Here is a 22,674-nt window from a genome sequence, read left to right on the forward strand (position 1 = left end):
TTTCCCTTGACCCCTCCCTGTTCTGCCAGGCTCTGCTGTGCTCTGCTGCCGAGGCTGCCTGGAGAGCTGATTCAATCATTCCACAGTGCTGGGGAGGTAGAGATAGTCCAAGAGGGCGGGGAAACATTAAGATCAGCATGCAGAAGGTGGAAATGAGCTATTATGTAAAAGACGGTACTGAAGCGAGGTAAAGACAAAAGATATGTCCGTCCCTACAGCTCTGCAGAGGAGGCAACAGCCCCATTCCTCAGCCTGCAGGGCTTCTCCATGTGAACTGCACCCTAGAGTTCATCCACTGGGGTGTTGGAGCGGTAAAAGAAATATCCAAGGCAATCTCCCTGCACTTAGCCCTCTGCAGGACCTTACAGCGAAGTGTCCGGGCAATGCTCAGCTGAGTGGGAGCTCTCAGAACGTGTCTAATATCGCTACACACGTACGCTGCTCTCTGACCTTACTACTTCCATTTTATATCTTCTGCAAAGAATTTTAGTATGTGGGGATGCACAAAATGAACTTTCCAAGTTGTGAAAATGAAGCATGAAAGTTGGTAAGATTTCCCTTCCTTCCTTTTCCTCCCTTCCTCCTTTTGGGGTGGGGGTGAGGAGTAGGGATGGGGGATACCAGAGACCCTGTTTGTTAAGGTCCATGACAGTGAAGGAGGAAAACAGCTCAATGTGGAGAGCTACATGGTGCAGGACAGGAGGCAGGCAGGAGGAGCTCAGCTCCACTCAGTGGATCCATAAGCAAAGACACGAGAGGGAAGAGAAGCCAGATTTACTGGTAAACAGAAGCTGAAGTGGAAAGGGGAATGATCATAATCCTCCGTGTACCAGGCTACAACTGGAACTAGCATAAACGGTGGTTTGCTGCATATGCAGGTCAATTCAACCTAAGTGTGTGGGAAGAACAGCGTTTGTCTTGGTGGAAAGAGGCGGGATCTGGGTACACGGGAGCAGACACAGACGCCAGCTGGGGACTCCCACTGGAATAATCATCACCACAATGGCTCTTAACTCACAGAACGAAATAGGACGCCTGAGTCCACTGACTTACAAGAGTACAGAGGATGCAGAGGAATCGGTATTATGTAATGTCAGAGCCAGTGCAGAGGTTACAGAAATCTACAGTGAATACTCATTCGTGCACTCCAAGGGGAAGACTCCTTCCATTTGCTGACTTCATCCCAAGTCTTAACAGGTCAAGTGTTAAAGCCATGGTGGGAATTCTCCCACCTACTAGATCAAGTGTGTCACATCCACAGCGAGAAGGTACATTCAGATAAAACCCTTGGCAAACATCAAGAGCCCAGGGGAGAGCAGCGAACTGTAGGCTGGAGACCCATTCTCTAGTGGACAGATGTCCAGAGTGACATCTGCAGTCTGAACGCAGCTTGTGGAATGGTCTAGGTAGTAAACCATAAGGCTCTGAACTAAGTTGGTAAATGGGAAGTAAACTGAATGCAATGCTTTTCATGAACAAAGTAAAACTGCTTGCTTTGACATGCTTTTAAAAAAAGACTGAGTGTGACGGCGGGCAGGTGTGGAAAGCCGTCAGATCCAGCTCTGAGAAGTATGTCTAGGCTAGTGATGCTCATTTATCCTGTATCATGCACTGTTACTTCAACAGGAGGCACTGCTCCAGGGCTAGGCAAAGCATCCTGGGTAGGAGCCATGCACACCAAGGCAAGAAGTGATGGCATAGCTAGTCTTAGAGACCATCTGCATGCGTCTGCTGTCTTCAGTGTCTTTCCACTTTAACTTCAGTTAGCCCTCCAGGCCCAGCTTCAGGACTATCCTTTCCCTAACACTGTAGGCAAAAGGACCACCCTCCTGAGCGAACTGCCCCCCTGAAAGGCTGTCTCCATGCCACACCCTCCAAAATTGACCAGTCCCATGTGGGGCAGTAGACTGTGCCACCAGACAGAACAGGTAAGGTAGTGGCGAAGTTCAGAACCCCAGTAATACTCATAATTGAGAATGACAGGAGTGTGGACTACTTCCTGACCTGGTTCCTATCCTAGAGCATGTGACCATGACACCTCATTAAGAGGACCATGACAACTGGTCATGTAGCATAGAGCCTAGAGTTCTCCATGCTAAAGAGGTATCTAGGGGCCCTGACTGTTTAGCCAATGAGCTTCCCTTCCTAGGAATCCCTTCCTGCAATAGGTATTCTATCTCTGGTTCACCCTGAGTAAACCATACGCACCCTCACCTGCCATGAATAAACAGTTTGGAAAGCGAGGCCTGTCTCCTTCATCAAAGATGCTGTGTATGTGTGGGTGCTTCATCATAGAGTCCCACGCCCACAGAGGGCTGATCGCAGGTTCACAGGCCCCACTCCTAACTCAGGGACCCTAAGCAATGTTTGAGTACACGCAGAAAGAATGGGCGTTCCCGGGGGAGACTGGGTGCACAGGAGTTTGAGAACTAGAGCCTCCATCCCAGGCCCTGCGGTTTCTCTCCCAGAGAAACGTGGGCCGGGACCCCATCTTAGACTGTGTTTCTCCTCCCTAGTGACATGTTGGTGTCCTGCAAGCCTGGCCCCCCAGCTTCGAGGAAGAAGTGCTGCCAAGGGCCTCTGTGTTTCACCTCCCCAAGCAGCATTCTGACACCCTGGAAGCAAGGCAGAAACACAGAATCACACCCCAATTCAGACAACATACACCCGACTCACCCCTAATGCAGGTTCCCATAGACCTGTAGGCTGTCTTAAAATCTCTGTCAGGTTTACAGCAAAAGTAAGCTGTCAGAGCTGCTTTATAGTGAGTTAAATTTGGAAACACTCATTGGCTATTATTTGGAACTGGCCTCTCCATGTCTCCCTTGGCTCACAAAAGCTCACACTTAACCTGACTTGACCAAGGCCACTGAGACTTATTTACTACCTGCTGCCATGCAGTAGGCCCAGAAAGTCAGAGCCCTGGTCCAGTGACGGAAGCTGAGAACTTCCGTGCTATTGCTAGGATTTCACTGTTTAGCTGCACAAGGACCACAGGACTCTAGCAAACTCACTTCATCCCATGGTCCACACCTCCCCATCATGCCAGCCTATTTGAATTCAGGCTGCTCTCAAGAAATACTTGGACTAGAATTACAAATATGCCCCATTTCAAAGAATGATGCTTCCTTTAAAACAGCAGCAGACTAAGATAAAGTCCAAGGAACACTGCAAGCCCTGTCTCCCTTGACCTCCCAGGACACAAAATAAACTGTTGTGAAGAGGAGAGACAACATGACCTCCTGTGGAAACCCAGCTCTGAGCTCTGTTTACAAACGGACTTGAGAAACAAAACCATCTTCTAAACAAGCCCAAGGTACACAATTCTCCCACTATAGGACAGTGAAGGAGTGAGTATCAGTCCAGACAGGAGACAAGTCCCTCATTTACCCATGTTTCCAACTGGGCCCTTCCCACAGCTCAACACCAACTATGAGTTCCAGAGAGCAGCAGCACATGCTCTGGGCCTAAGTGAAGGAGCACCGGGAACACACGTGCCCTCAGGAGGGGAATAGGAATAAGGAGAAGGACTGTGGAAATGTGGGACCCAGCACCCAGGACCACATAAGCAAGGTCAGCAATTCCCTCTAACACAGAAAAGCTGAAAGATTGCTCCTGCTCAAATCCTTATTAATGTCTGTCCACAGAGCAACCATCTAAGTTCACAGGCTGTGCTGGAGAGGACTAGTCCTTCTGATTCCCCCACAATGACGGCTGTTTTACTGACCCAGATAAATCCTGTTAATGAACTCACTGCATTTCAGATGTCTCTTATAGACAACAAGTCAGGTTTTGCTTGAGCCTATCCGAAAGCCTTTTAATTGTAAGTAGATGTAGTAACTCCAATCAGCACAGCAGTTTCTAAAGAGTTTTTGAGATCAGTTGTTCTGAGGACTGAGCAATGTAAAGCGTTTTAATGTTCTACCTGCACGCACTGCTGTGACTGTTAAATAAGCAGGATGGACAGGACTGGTGAGGCGGCTCAGTGGGAAGTGCTTGCTGCACAGGGCTGACTGATGAGGAAAGGAATGGGAGTAATAAGCTAATGTTATAAAGGATCTACCATTAAAGTTGCTTAGGAAGTAGTAAGTTACAAGAAGGACAATTTAGCTGAAGGAGGGAAGATAACTGGCATACTCACCATACTTGTTAGAAACTGCAGAAACATTCTATTTCTAACATAACTGAGATTTAGGTTTGCGTAAGACATGCTTCTGCTAAGATTTGTTCACGAACATTGCCACCACCCACTAGTAACCCCTCTTCCCATAACAAAAAGGACAACCCTGGGCAGTAGGCCCTAATCCCAGATCAAAAGAACATGCTTCTATCATTCAGTTCAAAGGGGATGGCACTGGTTAACAGCTGCCCACAAGGTCCTGGCCCTACTGCAGAATGCTGCCAGGCAGGCAGGATGACCCTGGATAACAACTACTTGAAAAGAGCAATGTTATCTACTTCAAAAATAACTGGGACAGTATCTTTGCTGTGTAATTCTACTGTATGTCCAAAATGGCGAAGCTTGCATTGTCTGTCTCTAAAAACATGTTTAATTGCTCAAAGTTAACTCGGGACAGGGACCTAGAGGAGATTTCCAGCTGGCAATGTATGCAGAATGCTGTAGCCCAACATCCATATAAACTGTCAAGGCCAGTGTCTCTGAGCACCAGCCAGGCTGCCAGAGCAGACACAGACTTTACTGAAGAGCTTTTCCTTATTCTCTGAGAACACGAGCGAATTCTCACTGGGGAGTGTTACTCCACTATAACATAGACTGGGTTTGATACCCAGAACCTAATGCACTCCCCCAAACGACTCCCCCAAATTTTCCTTTTATCTCTATATAGGTGCCATAATATGTGCACCTACACACATACAAATACACACACATACAAACACACACACACACACACATCATACATACATACATGCATAATAATATTTTTTAATTTTAAATAGAGTAACTTAAACGATCAAAATAAAAAGTTGTGTTGAGACTTTCAAGTTCTTATCAGCAATGTAAATCTTGCTTTTCTGGACAGGAAATGAGGCTAGCGGCAGTGGCTGTCTGTAGGATGGGAAGTGAGGCTGACGGCGGCTGTCTGTGGCAGCCAGCTGGCAGGAACGCACAGTAGCACCTACTAATTAGACCGGACAAAAATCAACTCTTCAACACACATTTTAAGAAACTTTTTAGTGAATTTTTAGAAAGCAATGATTTGGGAACTTCTCTTACTTTGTGGAACATAAAATATTTCCAAAATGTGAACATCAGTGTTGGGACTTGGGTGGAGGATAGAAGATCGGGCCGTCTTCGCAGACCATCATCCCATGCGTCGAAGCCTTCCTGACCAGCCAGGCTTCCTGCCCGGAGGACGGCTGCTCCTCTGGCTCAGTACAGTTCCGCAAATGTAAGTCCTCCTTGGTGAAGCACAGCTCTATCTGCCCAATGGTCTGTACATTCTCTCCCTAAGCAGAAAATGGCAGACGATTCAGAACTCAAGCGCCCTGGGTTATTACCAATCTGGGAGTCACAAAACTTGAACACTAGCAAACAATAAAAGCAGAGGCTCCAGATCAGGCTCCAGATTGAGCAGAGCCTCTTCACACAGGAGGGCTGGTCCTCGGGAGGGGACCTGGCCGGAGCCTTGCCTCTCATAGCTTGGGGCAAGGTAGTACTTTTAGCTTGGAGAAAACACAAACAAAAAGTGACCATAAAATACGTAGAGCACACAAGGAGACTAAGGCAGAGCAGAGTCAAGGTCAGGATAACAGCTCCTGATGGCCCAAAGAATATGCATGTTTTACTCAGAAGCTTGGAAAAACTATGGCTGTTCTAGAAATTAGACAGTATAACTACACTAAGTACTTAAGAGCTTAGAAACCTACAGGTGTGGTGGCACACACAGAGGCAGGTGGATCTCTGTACATTGGAGGCCAGCCTGGTCTACACAGCCAACTCCAGGACAGCTCCTTATATAATAGAGAAACCCTTTCTCAGAAACAAAAATGAGAAACAAAATCAAACACATGAACAGACAATATTAAAAAAAGGAAACAAAAATCTTAGAAACTTAGAAAGGTCTAACCCAGAACTATAGCTCCTTCCTTTCCCTCCTCCCTGCCCTCCTCCTGCTCCAACAGGAAATTCTCGTTACAATGAAGCAGCATAAAAACAAGGCCTCTGGTGCTGCACAGAACTAGCCTTTGAGCTAAACAAACGGCTGCCATCCGGGTGAGGTCAGCTGTGCCACTTACAAGGGATCATTCCTTCTGGGTTCCTTACCTGTTCACATGCTGTCACAGAGGGGCAGGAGGGTCACGTGACCCTGCCTGCATATCCAGTGGCTTCCTGTCTCCTATTGAAGGCAACTAACTGCACGTGGTCTCTAGGAAGGGCTTGAGTATGTGGTCAGGGAAGACTAGATGTAAGGGTCCATCATGTGGTTTTGTAAATGCCCTCATCCCTGCTGGCTAAAGACATTCTGGTGAGGCCTTCTGGGAGAAAAGCACCCTGCCCTTGTGGTAATCCCTGCCTATGCTCTGTAACTAAGTTCCATAAACTCATGGGTCCCCAGAGTGAACTTTGGAAGAATCATGCCTCAGTATGTTGTTGGGTCCTTAAGAGTAGAAGCAAATGTTTATGTCTCTCACAAGGAAGGAATGTAGAAACGCGTAAGTTACTTCAAGACATCTATGTACTTGCACATACAGAGACGATACACCCGAATGCATCCCTGTTCCACAAACTCCACAGTGGAGACAAAACTATCAGGAAAGTAAAATGATCTTTTCAATAGAGAAAGAGAGGGTGACAAAATGCATGTCTTACCTGTTCTGGCATAAGGCACTGGATTTTAGGCACCACACCATAGATTCTTGTAAGTGCATCTTTGAAATCTGCAAGCTGACATTAAACAAAAGCATTAGCAATGAGTTTCAACAGCAGAATTCTCACACACTCACTGCCTTTTTTAAAGAGCACCTCCTACCCCTGTATGCCTAGAGAATCTGACGTGAAGTTTGAGGATGTCCTGGACCCATCACTGAGGGACAAGTCTCTACCAACTACCCAACTTCGGCTCTTCCTAGGAGGCCCAAGCATCAAGTTTTTCTGCTTGTGGCTCCTCCTTTCCCTGCACTAGGCAGCTTTTCCTTCCCATCTCCGGCCCAGCCTAGCCCAGCCCAGCCCAGCTTCTCTCACTACGCTATCTTACCTAAAGCCACCCGTACCAATCTGATGACTGGGATGCAGGCCTACCCCTCCTCAGACCTCTGCCTTTGCAGCTCTCCTTCTCTGCAGTGGGCGCTGCCTCCATCACAGAAAATACGTAGCTCCTCAGAGAGCCCACCTCCCTCAGTGAACTACAGAATCAGACCCTGTGTGCAGAGAACTCCTCCATCAGAGGATAAACACGCATCCCATCATGCCCCAGATGGAGCTCCTGCCTCTCCCTCTCCTTCCTTCAGGAGGTCACAGATACCTCTGAACATCAAGCCAGGTGAGACTATAAAACCCCTTCCTTCCCCTTATCACCTTAAACAGAAGTCCAGTGAGCTTGGGGAAGCCCTACAAGCCTCCATCCTGAGGTTGTCCACAAGGATCTAACTTAATTGGCCACCCAAGCACCTTCCTCAAGCCCAGGCTCCAACTCTCTACTCTCTACAGAGGGAGATACGAATCAACTGGGAAAATGAACACAGTCCTGCAGACAAAGCTGCCAGGTTACTTGACACACTGCCAACAGGACAGAGTAACTGCAGTGCCCATCTGCGAGCTCTCCTGTAAGCCCAGGTAGTATCTAAACTTTGTGAGGGACACATGTCTCTGCGACAGACAGAAAACAAGACAATCCAGAGTTGAAGGCATCTATATTGTACACATCCTTCTCAGTCAGTATGACAGGACATTATTTCCTGTGTCACATAGTTTACCTGACAAGCAAAGAGCCAATGTGCTTCCCCTCCAACTCCATGACATTGAATGTACTTTTGCTGACTTGTGCTCCACCCTGTGCTGAGGCCTGGAGGAAAATGGATCTGTGCCTCCAAGCCAGTAAGTAACATAAGCAGTCTATAGCGTATGCTCATATGCAAACACAAAGAACCCATTTCAAGTAGGTTTGTGCTGGGTCACTTTAAAACCAAAGTGCAGCTTGCAGATGGATGAATCCTGCCAAATGTCCCCAGTGACACATTAGATACTAGATAAAGGTAAACTTACCTGGTAGTAGTTGATAGATGGCTTGATCTCAAATTTTTGTAGTACACTGAAATAAAATTTAAAAATTAGGTGCACTATGATAGCACATTACCTGTGTTCTTTTTATTGGATTTCAGTAAGAATCAAGATGCTTTTAAAGAAGTCTGTCTTTTCTGACTTCCAGCAATAAGTCTGTTAACAAAGACAACAAAGAGGCAGCTCCCATCCCCTTCCTTTCTGGCCTGATCACATGCTATCCACATGGCCCTCCCCAGAACTACACAGCATTCCACGCCACCCTTCACAGCAACAAACCATGTTCGGGCTACTGGTCATGCAAGCTCCGAAAGGCACCTTATCCTTGATCACGTGACTCTAGGCTTATCCTGACGATCTGCACTGGCCAGATCTTCAGAGAATTTAAATGCATATAGCTTAGCACCCCATCAAGTTTCTGGTAACAAACTGAAGTAGGGAGGCACAATGTAAAGGTCCCTAGACCTCTCATTCTAAAGGAATTCTCTGCTGTCTACCACAGCTTCTTGCATGATTTTGGATTGTGACCTAAGAGGGTAGATTCGAGGTTGTGAATCTAAATGCTGGCCTGCCATTGCTCTGTGGCAGCAAAGGACAAGCAGGAAAGAGGAGGCAGGAAGGTCCCTGGAACCCCAGAAATGCCCCCAAATCCATATAAGCTTGTCACTGCCTGTCCTAGCCATCAGTATATGATCAACATGGGCTCTGAGAAAGTATAAAATACTCCAGTTTCAAAACTATGTTTGTTCTAAGTTACAACACTAGTACCTTGGATGGACTGAGCTTAATGTTACTACATTTTTTGAAAGATTTTTTTTACTGCTGCATTTTCATGGCATTACTGAAAAAATGCTGCTTAGCACGGGTGGTCACACACTGTTCTACCTGATGCAGGCAGTCAAGGAATAAAGTAAAGAAAGATGGGCCAAGCTGTGCCACATGCTCTTCCGAGTGAGGACAGCTGGGTGCTAGCCCATGTGTGCACTTGCAGGCGCTCTGAGAACTGCCTGCAGGAGTTTTTACACACTAAGTAGTGAGTGAACATGACGTGGCCTAAGACGCCTTGTTTATATAGACAGACAGGAGTCCTACATTTGCCTGGGGAAACTGGGGAGAGCAATCATTCTTCTACAGCTTTGTCATTTTAAGCAGGCACTACTGGGAGTCTTCCATGTAGCGGGCCTCTGGGGTGACTTTCCGACAACCAGGTGTGTGGCTGTGAGTGTCTGTGAACCCCACACAGCCAGTGTTTCAAGGGTAAATGCTCTTTAAGTATCTACAATGAGGAGCTTCAAATAGGAGTGACTTAGGCCATTTTCAGCTCAGAACAACTTGAGGCTACCAGCCTAGGTCCGGCTGTTCTCAGCGGCGGCAGCTCTCTGTGGGTCTGTCTGTCAGTTTCTGAAAGGGCAGCCTCTTTTCAACAACTGCCTTCCTGTGATCCAGAAGTACAGGATGGACCTTCTTGCAGTGATCCCTCATGCTGGCTGCAGAGGTGCCCAGTGGGCTTCCAAAGGCTTTATCCTTACTGAAAGAACACTGTGTCCTCAGAAACCCCACAGGCTAGGTAAAGTATATACACAACTCACAGTGCTGAGGACTTGTTACACATGCCAGTATGTAACTCCTAGTGCATATCCTTCATAATGAAGATACCTGGGTGTTTTATTTAGTCTTGAGATAGGGTCTCACTGTGTAGGCCAGATTGGTCTAGAACTTGCTATGCAGACCAGGCTGGCCTCAAACTTAAGAGACCCATCTGCCTCTGCCTCTGAAGTGCTGGGATTAAAAGTATATGCCACTATACGAGCCTAATAATGCAAAATTTTAAAAGAAAGAAGGAACTTCAAAATCCAGGCACTGCCCACCCATTCTTTTTATGTCCTGGAGAAAAGATCTAGAGGTTCTATAGCTAAACTGTACAACTTACGTCAGAAAGGATCACAAGGCCTCTGTAGCCCTGCGCTTTCCGCCTGGTGGCTTTAAGGTTACCTCTTCTCTCCCAAAGGCACCAGCTAGATTAATCAATTCAAATCCAGCTGCTTTTGAGCAAAATGACACAGAAGACTGTGTGAGACGGTGAGACATCATCATGAGCACTCTCTGTGCTACAGAGGCAAAGCATTTTCTAGGGAACCAGTGGTTTAGTCATCCTTTAAGCAGATTTAATCCATGAACCTTAAATATGATTGATGTGCACAGGATCTTGGGGTTATTCCCATCTGAAAGAGAATTGCTCCGACTAGAACAGGCTGTACGAATGACAAGCAGTGTGCAGGCACTGTAAAATCCTTCATCATCAGCAGACATTTTGTCCTCACAGTCTATATGTCTCTGTCTTTACATAGGGAGGATTAACCATCTCTCTGGCTTCAGGGTCTGCTGTGAGGGAACTAATTCCATTCGTGAGCACTCCACACTCATGGCCCAGCCCCCTGGGGATGAAGGTTTTGGCCTACAGTTTTTCCCCTGTGACACCCTCCTTAGGCTGCCTACGTTTATTTAGAGCCTGGGGTCCCGTGTGATAACCTCACCACTCTCTCACAGTTCCCTGGCTTATAACATTCAGTCACAGTAAGACAACTTAAGAGCCAGCAAGATGACTTGGCAGGTAAAAGCACTTCCCACAGAAGCCTAACAAACTGGGTTCAATACCCAGAGCCTGGGTAAAGATAGAAGAGAAACAGCTCCACAAAACTGTCCTCAAACCTCCACACATGTACATGCATGTACACACACATGCACACATATATTCACATACACTTAATAAGAAATAATAAATTCAAGAAGTAAATGAACAAGAACTTATTCAAAGGCCTGAGTGAAGTGTGTACCCACCTGTTGAGGTCAATCTGCTTGTATAGATCCAGGCTCTTCCCAAAGTACTTCCTCTCGGAATTGAGGGCGTCCACCTGGGCAGCACAGGTGCCGTGTTTATCCCATTCATGTTTCCTGTGAGATTCGCAGTAATAATGCTCAGATAAGTCCTCTCGTACAGAGCTGTCATAGGCAGCCTTCACAAAGCAGGAAGGACAGATACCCCGTGCTAAGGCCAAAGCCTAGCCATGTGCACCAACCTCCAAAGAGCACCACTCGATCTTCTCATGCTTTCCATGACAAACCACTTCCGGGGCATCTCTGTGATCAGTGTGCTCTAATAACAAACTAACTGAGAAGAGATGTCACTGTTGAGACACCTGCACCTTACACAGCACTGTGTGGCCCTCTGCAGAGCCAGTGCATATGCCAGGGAATTCCAGAGAGTGGCACAATCCAGGCATGGTTCAACGTAAGGACAAAGAAGAGGCAGGGTGGCTTGTCACCACGACCACCTGAGCCCATTCCTTATCAGCCTCCCTCTAATAATTCTAATACATAACAACACTCACATAAGGATTCTCCTGAAGCCTGCAGTAAATAAAGAAACCTGGGAAGACACCTGCAAATGATTAGTAATTATTGTATGACAAAAACTACGTAATGATATTTCATTGCATTCAATGCTAATTAAAGGGCTTTGTTGTGTGCTGCCTGGTTAGGCTGGTTTGGTTTTTGGGACAGGGTCTTGCTGTGTAACTCAGACTAGCTCTGACCGCCTTCTTGCTTTGGCCCCTAGGATTGAGTTTTATAAACATTTTGCATTTTTTACTGCTTTACAGAATTCTACAAAAGGAAATAGTATTGTTAGTTTATGAATGAGAAAATTCTGCCCTCCCCTAGCTCCAACACACAAAGACTGACCAACCACATGTGTGTATGTGTGTGTGCGCGCGCGCACGCACACACACACACACACACACACACACACACACACACACACAATTTTAAAGACATCCTATGGGCTGGAATGACTGTTCAACAGTTAGAGAGGGTGTGCTGCTCTTGCAGAGAACCCAGGCTCAGTTCCCAGCATTCACATGGCAGCTCTCACGGTCCATAATTCCATTTCCAATGGATCTGACGTTCTTCTCTTCTGACCTCCTTGAGTGCCATGGCACACAGAAATGCACGCAGGCAAAATAACCCCACGTAAGTAAGTAAGCAGTTTTTTAAAGGACACTATGCTTTTAATTGGAGTTTTAAATGTTGTCTAAGAGCTTCCCTTCACCCTGATCACAGGGCTGTAATGAAGGCCGCCCTCAAGGATGCCATGGTAGCCAAAGGCAGCTCAGGGGAGCACAGCACCAGGCTCCCAAGTACAAACACTAAGATACAAGTCATGTGTGAAAAGCCTGTCATTTTAACATCTAACTTAAACATGAAGGCAAATCAGTTTGCCACTTGTGAATCACAAAAATAAATTCCTATTTTGCTCTCACTGTTTAGTTAACTGCATAGGGCCCCTTGCACAGAGGAGCTGCCTTATCTGTGCTCATTTATTTCAAGCCATTTGACTAGGGTCCGATGGCCTCAGGCATAATGTACAACTGAAATCCTCTTTTACATACATCAAAGTTCTCACCCATACATCAAAGGCTTGGTCCCTAGTCTGTGGTGTAAAATTATAGACATGTAGCCTCTGGCAAGAATTCGGGCCACGGGAGGATGTACCTAAGAAGATACTGTGGCACCTCTCTTCCTATTTGTTTGTGTCTCCACGATGCTGTGAGGTGAGCTGCCGCCTCTGTACGGGCTCCTCAATGACGCACTGTGCTGCAAAGGCCCAAAGGCACCAGAATCGATCAGAAACTTAAACCGCTGACAACCACGGGCCCAGCAAATCTTCGCTTTCCACTTGACATTTCAGGGATATTTGTCTCAGTTACAGAAAGCTGACATACACACAATTCATCATTTCAAGCACACTGAGAAATACTACATAAAGGACTTTTCGTTTTCCCTCACCTCAATTCATTATAAACATGAAGTTGAAGTACTTCCTAGAATACAGGCTACAAGAGATAGGTTCAAGGGTTGGGGATTTAGCTCAGGGGTAGAGCGCTTGCCTAGCAAGAAAAAGGCCCTGGGTTCGGTCCCCAGCTACAAAAAAAAAAAAAAAAAAAAAAAAGATAGGTTCAGGACCTGCCTGGGCTACGAAGTAACCTAGCCTAAGCGCCTGAGTGAGCAGCCTTCTCGGAACTAAAAATAACACTGGGAACCAAGCTCAGAGGGAAAGCACTTAATGAGGGGACAACCTAGACTCAGCCCAGGAAGCTACTTGTCACCCAAGCCTTCGCTGAGCATTCTGTTTAGCTCAAGCTGATTCCAACCTACTCATTACAGGCCACAGATCCCAACTAGCACCCCTCAGGAAAAAGTCACACTCCACACCATGACCCAGGACAGCGGCTTCCCTTACATTCCACTGCTTTGGAGTCTTTTGCCAAACTTAAGCATTTTATTGCACTAAAAATCCTAGAAAACAGAAATGTTTCTAGGTTTAATTAAGATATCTAGAAAATATTATTAGCTATAATATGAATTATAAACTTTCATATTGGAAGATGCCAAAAAATGCTTTCAGTTGAGTACATTTCATTCTCTTAAAAAAAAAAAAAAAAAAAGCAAAACCCCAGTGCTTTCCAAACAACTGAGTTAACTCTGGGCTCGGCCCCTGCTGACCTGGAAGAAGACCATGGCTGTGAGAGCCTCACCTTTTCTCTGACCTAGGTCTCCATGACATCACTATTTTAAGGCAAGCTCCCTCTGTGTGTGTCTAATTCAGACTGATTTTCAAATATGCAAACACTTGATTTAGCTAAATTTCAGGAAATAAGACTCTTTAAATGAAGCAATGAATGAAATAATAGATTAGAAAACAAGTTCAGAATATAAATCCCACCTGACCTCATTTTCAACCTGCTGGAGAGAGGCGTCTGAAGTGACAGACCCATCGTTTGACAATAGGCAGCTCTCAGCCTCTAGAGACAGGTGTCTATTCTTTGTGCCTCCCACAAGCTGCCATCCAAAACACTTAGGAACTCTCATACCTCTGTTTAAAATGCATATGACCAACAGAAACACAGACTTACCAGAATTGGCTGCGATTAGAAGACGGGTGAATCACATCAGGCCAGTAGATCTTCATGTCTCGCAAAAGGTCCTATACGTAATTCAAACAGAATGTTTACCCAAGACCCAGCAAACTCAAAACTTCTAAGCAAATTTAACAAACCAATGTACTAAACAAAAAGCATCCAATCTCTGACAACTTAAATGAACAAAATGACTTTGTGCTTATTCTGCATGAAGCATGTTAAAGTCTCAGGGCTTCACATGAAAACACAAGCCCTCATGAAAGAATGATGAGCCAAGGAAGAGACGGGATCTGAAATCACAGACTCGTGAGGAATTTTAAAAGTATTGCCATTAGTGACAGTTGCAGACTGCAAGTTATACACCACATGACGCCAACCACAAGACTTCTGGGAAGGTCAAATCACGACACAACGGCATCCATGGTTTGCAGTGGATATCAGGACTGACAAGAGAAGGTCGGGAGGTGAACACGGCACTTTAGGCAGTGATACCGCAGGATACTTACCCTCCTGACTTGTCAAGACCCATAAACTACAGCATAAGATATGAATCCTAATGTAGGCTGTTGCTTCAGTTAATAGTATGGTATCAATACTGGCTCATTTGTAAGAATACAGCACGTGGATGGATGGTCACAGTGAGGAAAAACTCAGTTTGTACTTTGCATTCGAGTTTTCTGTTTATATAAAACAGCTCTAAAATAAATTTCTATTTTAAAAAAATGTCAGACTCTGACTTCCAGCGCTTTTTGAGCACAGCAACCTGCACCTTCCTAGCCTGGCAGGTAGTAAACACAGCCCAAAGGACTCAAGCTCAGTTTCCAATGTCTACAGAAGCAAGCACTAGACAAAGGAACTTCACTGCAAAGGAATGCAGATAAAGGTGTAGAAGGATTCCCTGGCTTTCCCCTGATCCCACATACCAAATCCTGTCAGCCAGCCTCCCCATCCCAGGTAAGCACAGGCCGCCTCCTCCTCTCCACTCTGCCCCACCTGTCAGTTTCATGCCTAACTTCCCTCAATCTGGCTTCAGCCCCAGTCAGACCTCTGGGGATAATGGAGGGTGATGATGTAAATGAGCCAAGCCAGGGCACGTTCCTGTTGTGGGGACACTTCACTGAACACTAATGCTACAGGAGCAAGCCAGGACTTTCTGAGGGACAGTAGGGCATGGCTACTACAGACCCAGAGGCCCCCAGCAAAAGGCAGCTCAACCCTGCCATTCTGACCTTCCTTCCTCCTGGGCTTTCTAACACAAGGAAACTTCAGAAACCCCACTTCTCTTGGCTTCCTCCTCCTCACTGCTCCCTTTCCCATCAGCTTTTAAACCCTGAGGTCAGTGCTGTGCTGCAAGAGTATCCTAGCCAATGAGGTTTATCCAGGGCTCAACTACAGAGAGTTGAAAACTTTGCCTAATACCTCGGTGCGACGACTTGCAATACAGTGGGCATGGGCAACATTTTACAATCTCCATAGACACTGAATAATTCTGGCTTTAAGGAAAATGTACGTTTTAAAAAAATGATCTTTCATGTACTTTTATTAAGCAACAATCATGTACTATTGGGTTTAGCCTCATTATCTACTTCGACCTCAGCATCTGTTTCCTGGAGGACCTGGCCTGGACTCTTGAGAAACAAGAGAAGCCTGAAGTCATCTGTGCAGAGTTTTTATATGCCATGGCAAACGTGCATGGCGCACCCTGAAGCATAGGAAGGACTGACAGCACAGTATCCACCTCAGTGATACTTCATACCAGAGCTCCAGTGTGTGCACATCCACATACTCAGGAAAGGGCAGTCACACTTGTCGCCCAACAACAGTTGTCGGCTCTGTAATGTTCACCTGTCAGGCCTGCTATATGCTCTACACCACCCCAGTCACCCTGACATAGGACCATACTCAGGACTGTTGGCTTCCCTTAAGGAAACATGAACGTGTAGAAGTAGTTCAACATGCCACATGACTCCCAGAGCACAATCTCTTGCATGCTTACAACTTATTCCTGACCTAGGAACTTGGATAATGAAGAGACCCACCATTTCCTTCTTGCTCAGAGATCCTACTTAGACTCCCATGCCATCTATGGCCAGAAATGACCAGCTTGGGGTATCATGTGTTATGTGCCTACTCTCCAAGCCACAGTCGTCTGGAAATGTTTACCCTAGGCCACACAGACCAGGTGCCCATTTTCACTTGCTGACCAGAAGCCCCAGGGCCAAGGACTAGCTAGGACTGGCAGGTAAGCCTCAGGGTTTGTGCAGCCTGCAGCAAAAGTCCTGCTCCCACCTGAGCCTGCTTCTATCGCTTACTCCAGCAGAGGACATGGAGGGAAAAGGCTAAATTTGTTGTTGTTGTTCTTGAGCTTATGGGATTGTTGTAGATATTAATTACTAAACAGACCCAGGGGCTCCTCAGTCCTGGTGAATTCATTCCTGATCCTGTAGTTTTAAATTTAACTTTGAAGGTACACTTTTGAAGAAAAGAGCTCATTTAGTTCAGCATTCTATTGCAATAGAAGTATAACAAAAAGATCAATACCTTAATCTCATTTAAGTTAAAGTGCCAGGACTGGTTACAATCTTCTGCTCTGTCAGGCCTTGAAATCGGAATTTTAAGAGAGAAGAAGAAATAATAGTCTTAGTTAGGATGCTTTATACAAGACGCTGGGAAGTACTGTCATGGAAATCTGCATAAAACAGAGAGACTGATCAGGAACTCCTCACTCCACATGAGGCAGTCAACAAACAATGTGTCTGAGCAAATAGTTTGACTTTGTTCTGAAAAAAGGAACTGGTAGAGTCAAACAAGTCCAGGAGCAGAAGAGACAAGCTGGGTTGTCAGCAGGAGAAACATAGGAAACAGCTTCCGAGGGACCCCAGTCTCAGCTCTTTCCTGGGCCATATCCACTCTAAAAGTGACAAACTAATATGCATACTTCAGTACCACAGGTGTATGCATCAATAAAGAATTAAAGAGAATGCACACAAACATGGTGGGGGGAGTTGGTTGTTTGTAAAGTGTGTAAAGCAGTTTATTGTCTATCTATTGATCTAACATTGTAAATATTTGTCTGTAATAGGCCCCAAGAATAAAGCAAGAAAGGACCCAAGATCCTTATTTATCTATGATAAGGGGTGCTGGAGAGAGTCCTAGTAGCTAAGAGCACTGGCTACTGTTCCAGAGGACCTGTGTTAAATTCCCAGCACCCACATGATGGTTCACAACAGCCTGTAACTCCAATCCCACGGTTGATGTCCACTTCTGGCCCCTGCAAGTACCTAGAACACACATAGTGTACAGACATACATGCATGGAAAACATCATACACATAAGAGTAAGTATATATTCATATGTATATGAATATATGTATATGAATCTGGTCAACTGAAAAAACGTCTACCAAGTGTTAACAGTTCTACTTATGGTGACTAGACTTAAGCTAGCTTTTCCCGGCTACTTCATTGGGTTTAACTGCATTAGATGCTTGCCATAGTCCATGTATTGTCCAGTAATCCAGAGAGTCCCGGCATCTGTTAACTTCCTAGGGAGAAGAGATAAAAGGAAGGTGATTGGTTGTTGAAATATTTATCAGCTCTGTTTTGTTTTGTTTTTAACATACATCAACAAGTCCATCACTAATAGAAAGAAAACCCAGTGTTGCTGTAGTTTATCCAACATGGAGCTCATGAGGAAAAATCAGGCCTACACATTCTAGGTCAGTCCTCAGACAACTGAGCACCAGAGAATCAGGCAGCTGGTTTTGCTCTTCTCATGCATTCACAGATAAGCATATGCACACTTTCCTATGAATAACCTGCTTACCAGAAGCGAATGTGTAAGAACACCCTGATACTCTGTGACTCTCAAGTCTGCTCTGGTAGCAGACAGAAAAACATCAGTCAAGTAGAAAGTACTAAACACTTGAAGCCAACAAATCTAACAGACTGAAAATGTATCAATAATAATGATAAAGTCAGAGATAAAATCTCAGTAAAATAAACCTATTAGGGCCCTCCAAATGGTTTAACTAAGAATCTTTCCACAATAAATGAAAATACAAATAAATATACTTGGGCTATCAGAGTGGGTGAAACAGGACACATGCATACAAATATACACATACCCCCATAAGCAGGCAAATATGACACTTGGACCCAATTACTACAGGCAGACATCAAGCCCCTCTTGATGCCTCCCTACCACACGGCCTCTTCCTACGGATTATAGAGAGTGCAGTTCAGGTGACTGAGCCACTAGGGAGAGTGACAGAATGACTAGAGACTGGGATAACAGGCCTCTTACTACACCTCAGCCAGCACCACAATTCCTTCCTTAAAGAGCTCATTTCCTGTTGTTTCACTGTGCCTGAAGAGAAGAGCCAGTCTGAAAGGTCTCTGCAGAGCTCCAGTCTACCTGCTTTTATGATGGTAACTCAGACAGGAGGCGGCTTCCTTCCTCATTCAGCCAGCACTGAGGACTCATGGTACCACTTGAGCTTATGACAGGTGTGCCCCAGCATAATTCATATGTCTGCCTCATCAAGTCGGGGTTGGTGGCGAGGAGAACAAGAGACAGCACTTGCCACCAGAGAAGGGCACACTGAGGAAAGAAGTTCCTCGTCAATTGGGGGGGGCACTACAGTTTGAAATAAATTGCTTAATGGTGACTTTTTTTATAGTGTCTGGTTTTCTTCCTTGAATCCCTAAAGCTTTAAGGCAGGAAGGCACTCCCATGCGTATTCACACTGCCAAAGGACAACCAGCCCAAATTTTCTCAGACAGGCCAGACTAGCTTGGTGTCTCCTCCTTAAAGGCAGCTGCTCTAGAGCTGGCCTGAAGCAGAGTTTTCCTTTCATGTGGTTCCTGCGATAGAGAGCAAGGTTTCCAGCCACCCTGCTGAGAAGAGCTCATGCCCTATACCTCCCCTTTTATACCTTCCTACCCCCCCCCACACACACACACCAGAGCCAGAGAATCACAGCGGTGCACTATAACAAGGTCGCACCTATGACCTTCCAGGTCAAGAGTTTAACTCGGTGACAGTCAAACTGTTCCTTTTTCAACAGGAAATTAAGACGGGAAGTGAAAAAGAAATCCCCCCCCCACTACTCCATGCTCAAGAACAGATGAGAAAAAGCAGGGGTGCTTTTGACTGGGCAAGATGATCAAACAACATCGAAGCTTGCTTGGACCCTGCATAATATATAAGAGGTCTCAGACATTAAACTCAAACAGGTTTTCAGAAAATCCATCTCTAAGGCCAGTGCCCAGTCTGTAATATGACAAAAGACTTCAGATTTCACATAGCCAACTCCAGGATCAGCTTTATAAACTGCCCACAAGGAAGATGCAGAGCAAGGGCCCCAGCTGGCATCACTCCAGCACAGCGCTCAGCACTGGCAGCCCAAAGGACACAGGCATGAAACAAGACAGGGACATGGAGAGAGGGAGCAACCCTCCAGGGGGAAGGGTATCGTGACTACTACGGAGAACAGAGTGGGAAGAGGGCGCCATGGGTACCAAGCAGAACAGTGTTGGCAGCAGGCAAAGGCCTTCATCCACATTCTGCTCATGGGAGGCATCTGAATAAAACTTAGGTGCACAGAGGGAACAAACAAGTATAGGCCTAATAAGCCTATTATCAAAGACAATTCTCTCTCCAAAATCACCTTGTGAACAATAACCTCATTTGGAAATAGGGTCTACTGCACCGGTTTAATATGCCCGGTGTACAGGTGGGCACTAACACAAAGCGATTCAGACAGGTTCCCTGGATCAAAAGGGCCAACGCAGAGCTCACCTTGCATACTGTGGGGGGCCAGTGCTGGGTCAAAATTAGTTTTTTCCACTCATGGCTGCCACTGTTAAAAAGACAGATGTATTTTTCAATCCTGTTTTAAAATGACAAAAATCCACCCATCCAATCAACCACTCGTTCAACATGGAGAGTCTATGGGACTAGACATACTGCCAGGAAGTCCCCACCTCCTGACGCACACGCCACGGAGGACAGCAACAAACACTCTTAAGAACAACTTGTATATTTGTAAGTGAAGGAGAATATAAACACAATAAAGAGGTATGGGCGGGGGTATAGCTGGGAAGGACTACTGGAAAGTAATTGAACAGTAAGTTTCCCTTTCCGGAATGCTCAGGTATTTTATGAACACAGACTCGTAGTCCCTCAGCTGTCTTTGTGAATTCCTAGGGCTCTGAAAACTCACCATCTCCCTCTAATACATGTAGCAACACAAAACCTGACTTGAAATAGCACAACAGTATTATCAGTATCCTAGCCTCACAGGATGCTGCTTCAGAGACCACTGTTGATATGGTATTACCTAGAACCTGGCCTGGGTATGATCCCTGGCCGTGTGTCATCCATAACCTGTCCCGGGTAAGCAGCCTTCTAACATGGTGTCTATGCTACACACTCTATGCCTTGTCACATGCATGCACACTGGACTGCTTCTATCACAAGTCTGTGAAGTAAAGCTCGCCCAACCCAGAGCCTTCGTAGTGGGACCGTGGAGCTGTAGTGTGGTTGTCCCCCGAGGTGCATGTGTTGGAGCCAGAGTTTAAGCAACAGTGGGAGCTTTTAGATATGGGACCAACTGGGAGTCATCAGGTCACTGGTGGTATGACATTGGATGGGATTATGGTAGTTTTCCTGGATCCTGGTGAGACCTCCTGACAAATGCCATGAAATAACAGAGGAGGAAAGCCTTCTCTACTAAGAGAACTGGGCTGAAGAAAGTTAAAGCTCCGGCAGTCTCCCGTGCAGAAACTTATTTGTAAAAGTTCACACTGAGCCTGGGAGTTTCAGCCATTCCTAGAAAGGCCAAGACTGCAGGCTTACAATAAAACTCAACCAAACTATATCTGTAATTCAGACAAAAGAAAGGTACAACAACAGTTTCATAAGATCGAAAGCCCCACCTACACCAACAATATTCAAGGAGTCACAGAGAAGCTAAAGATCCACCCAAAGCAAGAGATTCACCTGACCTTAGGGCTTAAAGCAATCCCATGACCTAGCCATTATGCCAGCTGCATACATTAAGCCGGTTGTAGGAGAACTGTGCTCTACACCCTCAACTAACACTCATTGCTCCTAGTACTTTCTGTGTCCGCTGCTCTGCCTGGTACCAACTATGCTGCCCCACTACCCCGGACCCCAACACACTGGTGTTCACTTACTCTCGGGTAACAAACGACTTCTAGAGAGTTAAGCCCCACCATTTCCGCTCCAGTGGTGTAAGCACCAAAACCTACAAATACGACTGTTATACAGAGGCAGGAAAAAGTCATAATGTGTTCAGGGATTAATGTAGACGAGATTACCAGAGTTAGCCCGTGTGTCCCAGAGAGGACTAAGGGGCGTGTGAGAACGCGGGGGCCCCAGAGAATGGAAAACTTTAACAAAGAGGGTCATCCTTCTACAAACCAGTCTCCAGCCCTGTCGGCGCTCACCTCCACAGCGGGCCCGCCCCGCACAGACAGCACAGCGCCAGGCCCCAGCCCAGCACCGAGACCCAGTCCGGGAGCGCGCCGCGAGCCTCCGCCATCGCGCTGCCCCGGGCTCCGCAGCTTCCCAGCGGCCTTTGCGCACGCTCGCTCGGCAACTAGACTGACCGCCAGCGACTCTTCACCTCAGGCTTCCGCCAGTCCGCTGCGCAGCACGGGATAACCCTAAGCCACGCCCACAGGCCTGCGCGGACACGCCCCCATGCCCCAGCCCAGAAAGTCCCAGGCTCCAGTTCCGGCGGACACGCCCCCCACGCTGCACCCCCAGCGCCTTAGCCCAGGTAGCCCTCACGCTCCGGGTACCGACGCCTCGGTTCCTGGCACCAAACTGACTTGACCCCGATGCTTTGGCCTTCCAAAGAGATCAGCCCCCAACTGCTTGGGACCTGACAGACACGCCCCGACGCTCCGGCTCCAGACACCCAAAGGTCCTGACCCACCTGACGGACACGCTCCCACGCTGAAACGCCCCCCCTAATAAGGGGAGGAACCTCACACCCATCTCGCCCCTCACACCGAAATACTCAAGGCCACCTAGTAGACTTCAAATTCCCTTGCTATACCATATCCATGCCCCCTCCTCACGCAGCCCGGTCCCCCCAGGCACCTGAGGTTCCCATGCTTTCCAGCCTCCAACATACCTGGTCCACAATGAGGGGGAGACTGGGGCCCTGTGCACTGGAGCACTTGGATCTGTGAAACTCCTCCAGGCCGGGACCCCGTGAGAAAAACACCATGGTCCAACTTAAATAAAGATGTGATGATACAGATTACAATTTGTCATTCCCTCCAGACTGAAGTGAGGCCCGTGCCACTTTGGCCCCATCGCCACTGTAGGACCCCAGCTGTGGATTGGACAGAGAGCGCTAACCATCTAAGTCTGCATTGCCAGAAGTGTCCAATTTCCACACCCCCGGGCAGCACGCAG

At 46.6% G+C, this 22,674-nt stretch overlaps 1 protein-coding gene across 1 annotated transcript; it reads right to left on the reverse strand.

Moving 5' to 3' along the window:
* Positions 1-5,175: 5,175 nt before the first annotated feature.
* Positions 5,176-21,905, reverse strand: Rnaset2 (ribonuclease T2). Its single transcript, XM_032894682.1, has 9 exons — positions 21,693-21,905; positions 20,020-20,080; positions 17,709-17,761; positions 16,759-16,816; positions 14,212-14,282; positions 11,078-11,191; positions 8,225-8,270; positions 6,833-6,907; positions 5,176-5,469 (listed from the first exon to the last, which is right to left on the reverse strand). The coding sequence occupies exons 1-9, from the start codon at positions 21,785-21,787 to the stop codon at positions 5,272-5,274; spliced, it is 771 nt and encodes a 256-aa protein (XP_032750573.1). The 5' UTR covers positions 21,788-21,905; the 3' UTR covers positions 5,176-5,271.
* Between the last annotated feature and the right edge of the window lie 769 nt (positions 21,906-22,674).

This window comes from Rattus rattus, chromosome 2 (genome assembly GCF_011064425.1).
Source record: "Rattus rattus isolate New Zealand chromosome 2, Rrattus_CSIRO_v1, whole genome shotgun sequence".
In the NCBI taxonomy this organism is placed as follows: domain Eukaryota; kingdom Metazoa; phylum Chordata; class Mammalia; order Rodentia; family Muridae; genus Rattus; species Rattus rattus.

What these genes read in the sequence shown, in the direction of transcription:
- Rnaset2 (XM_032894682.1), bottom strand. Translation starts at nt 21,787, where the DNA reads ATGGCGGAGGCTCGCGGCGCGCTCCCGGACTGGGTCTCGGTGCTGGGC. An exon ending in GGGGCGGGCCCGCTGTGGAG is followed by an intron (nt 20,081 to 21,692) that starts GTGAGCGCCGAC and finishes TCTTTTTAACAG; the next exon opens with TGGCAGCCATGAGTGGAAAA. An exon ending in GGCCCCCCACAGTATGCAAG is followed by an intron (nt 17,762 to 20,019) that starts GTGAGCTCTGCG and finishes TCTTCTCCCTAG; the next exon opens with GAAGTTAACAGATGCCGGGA.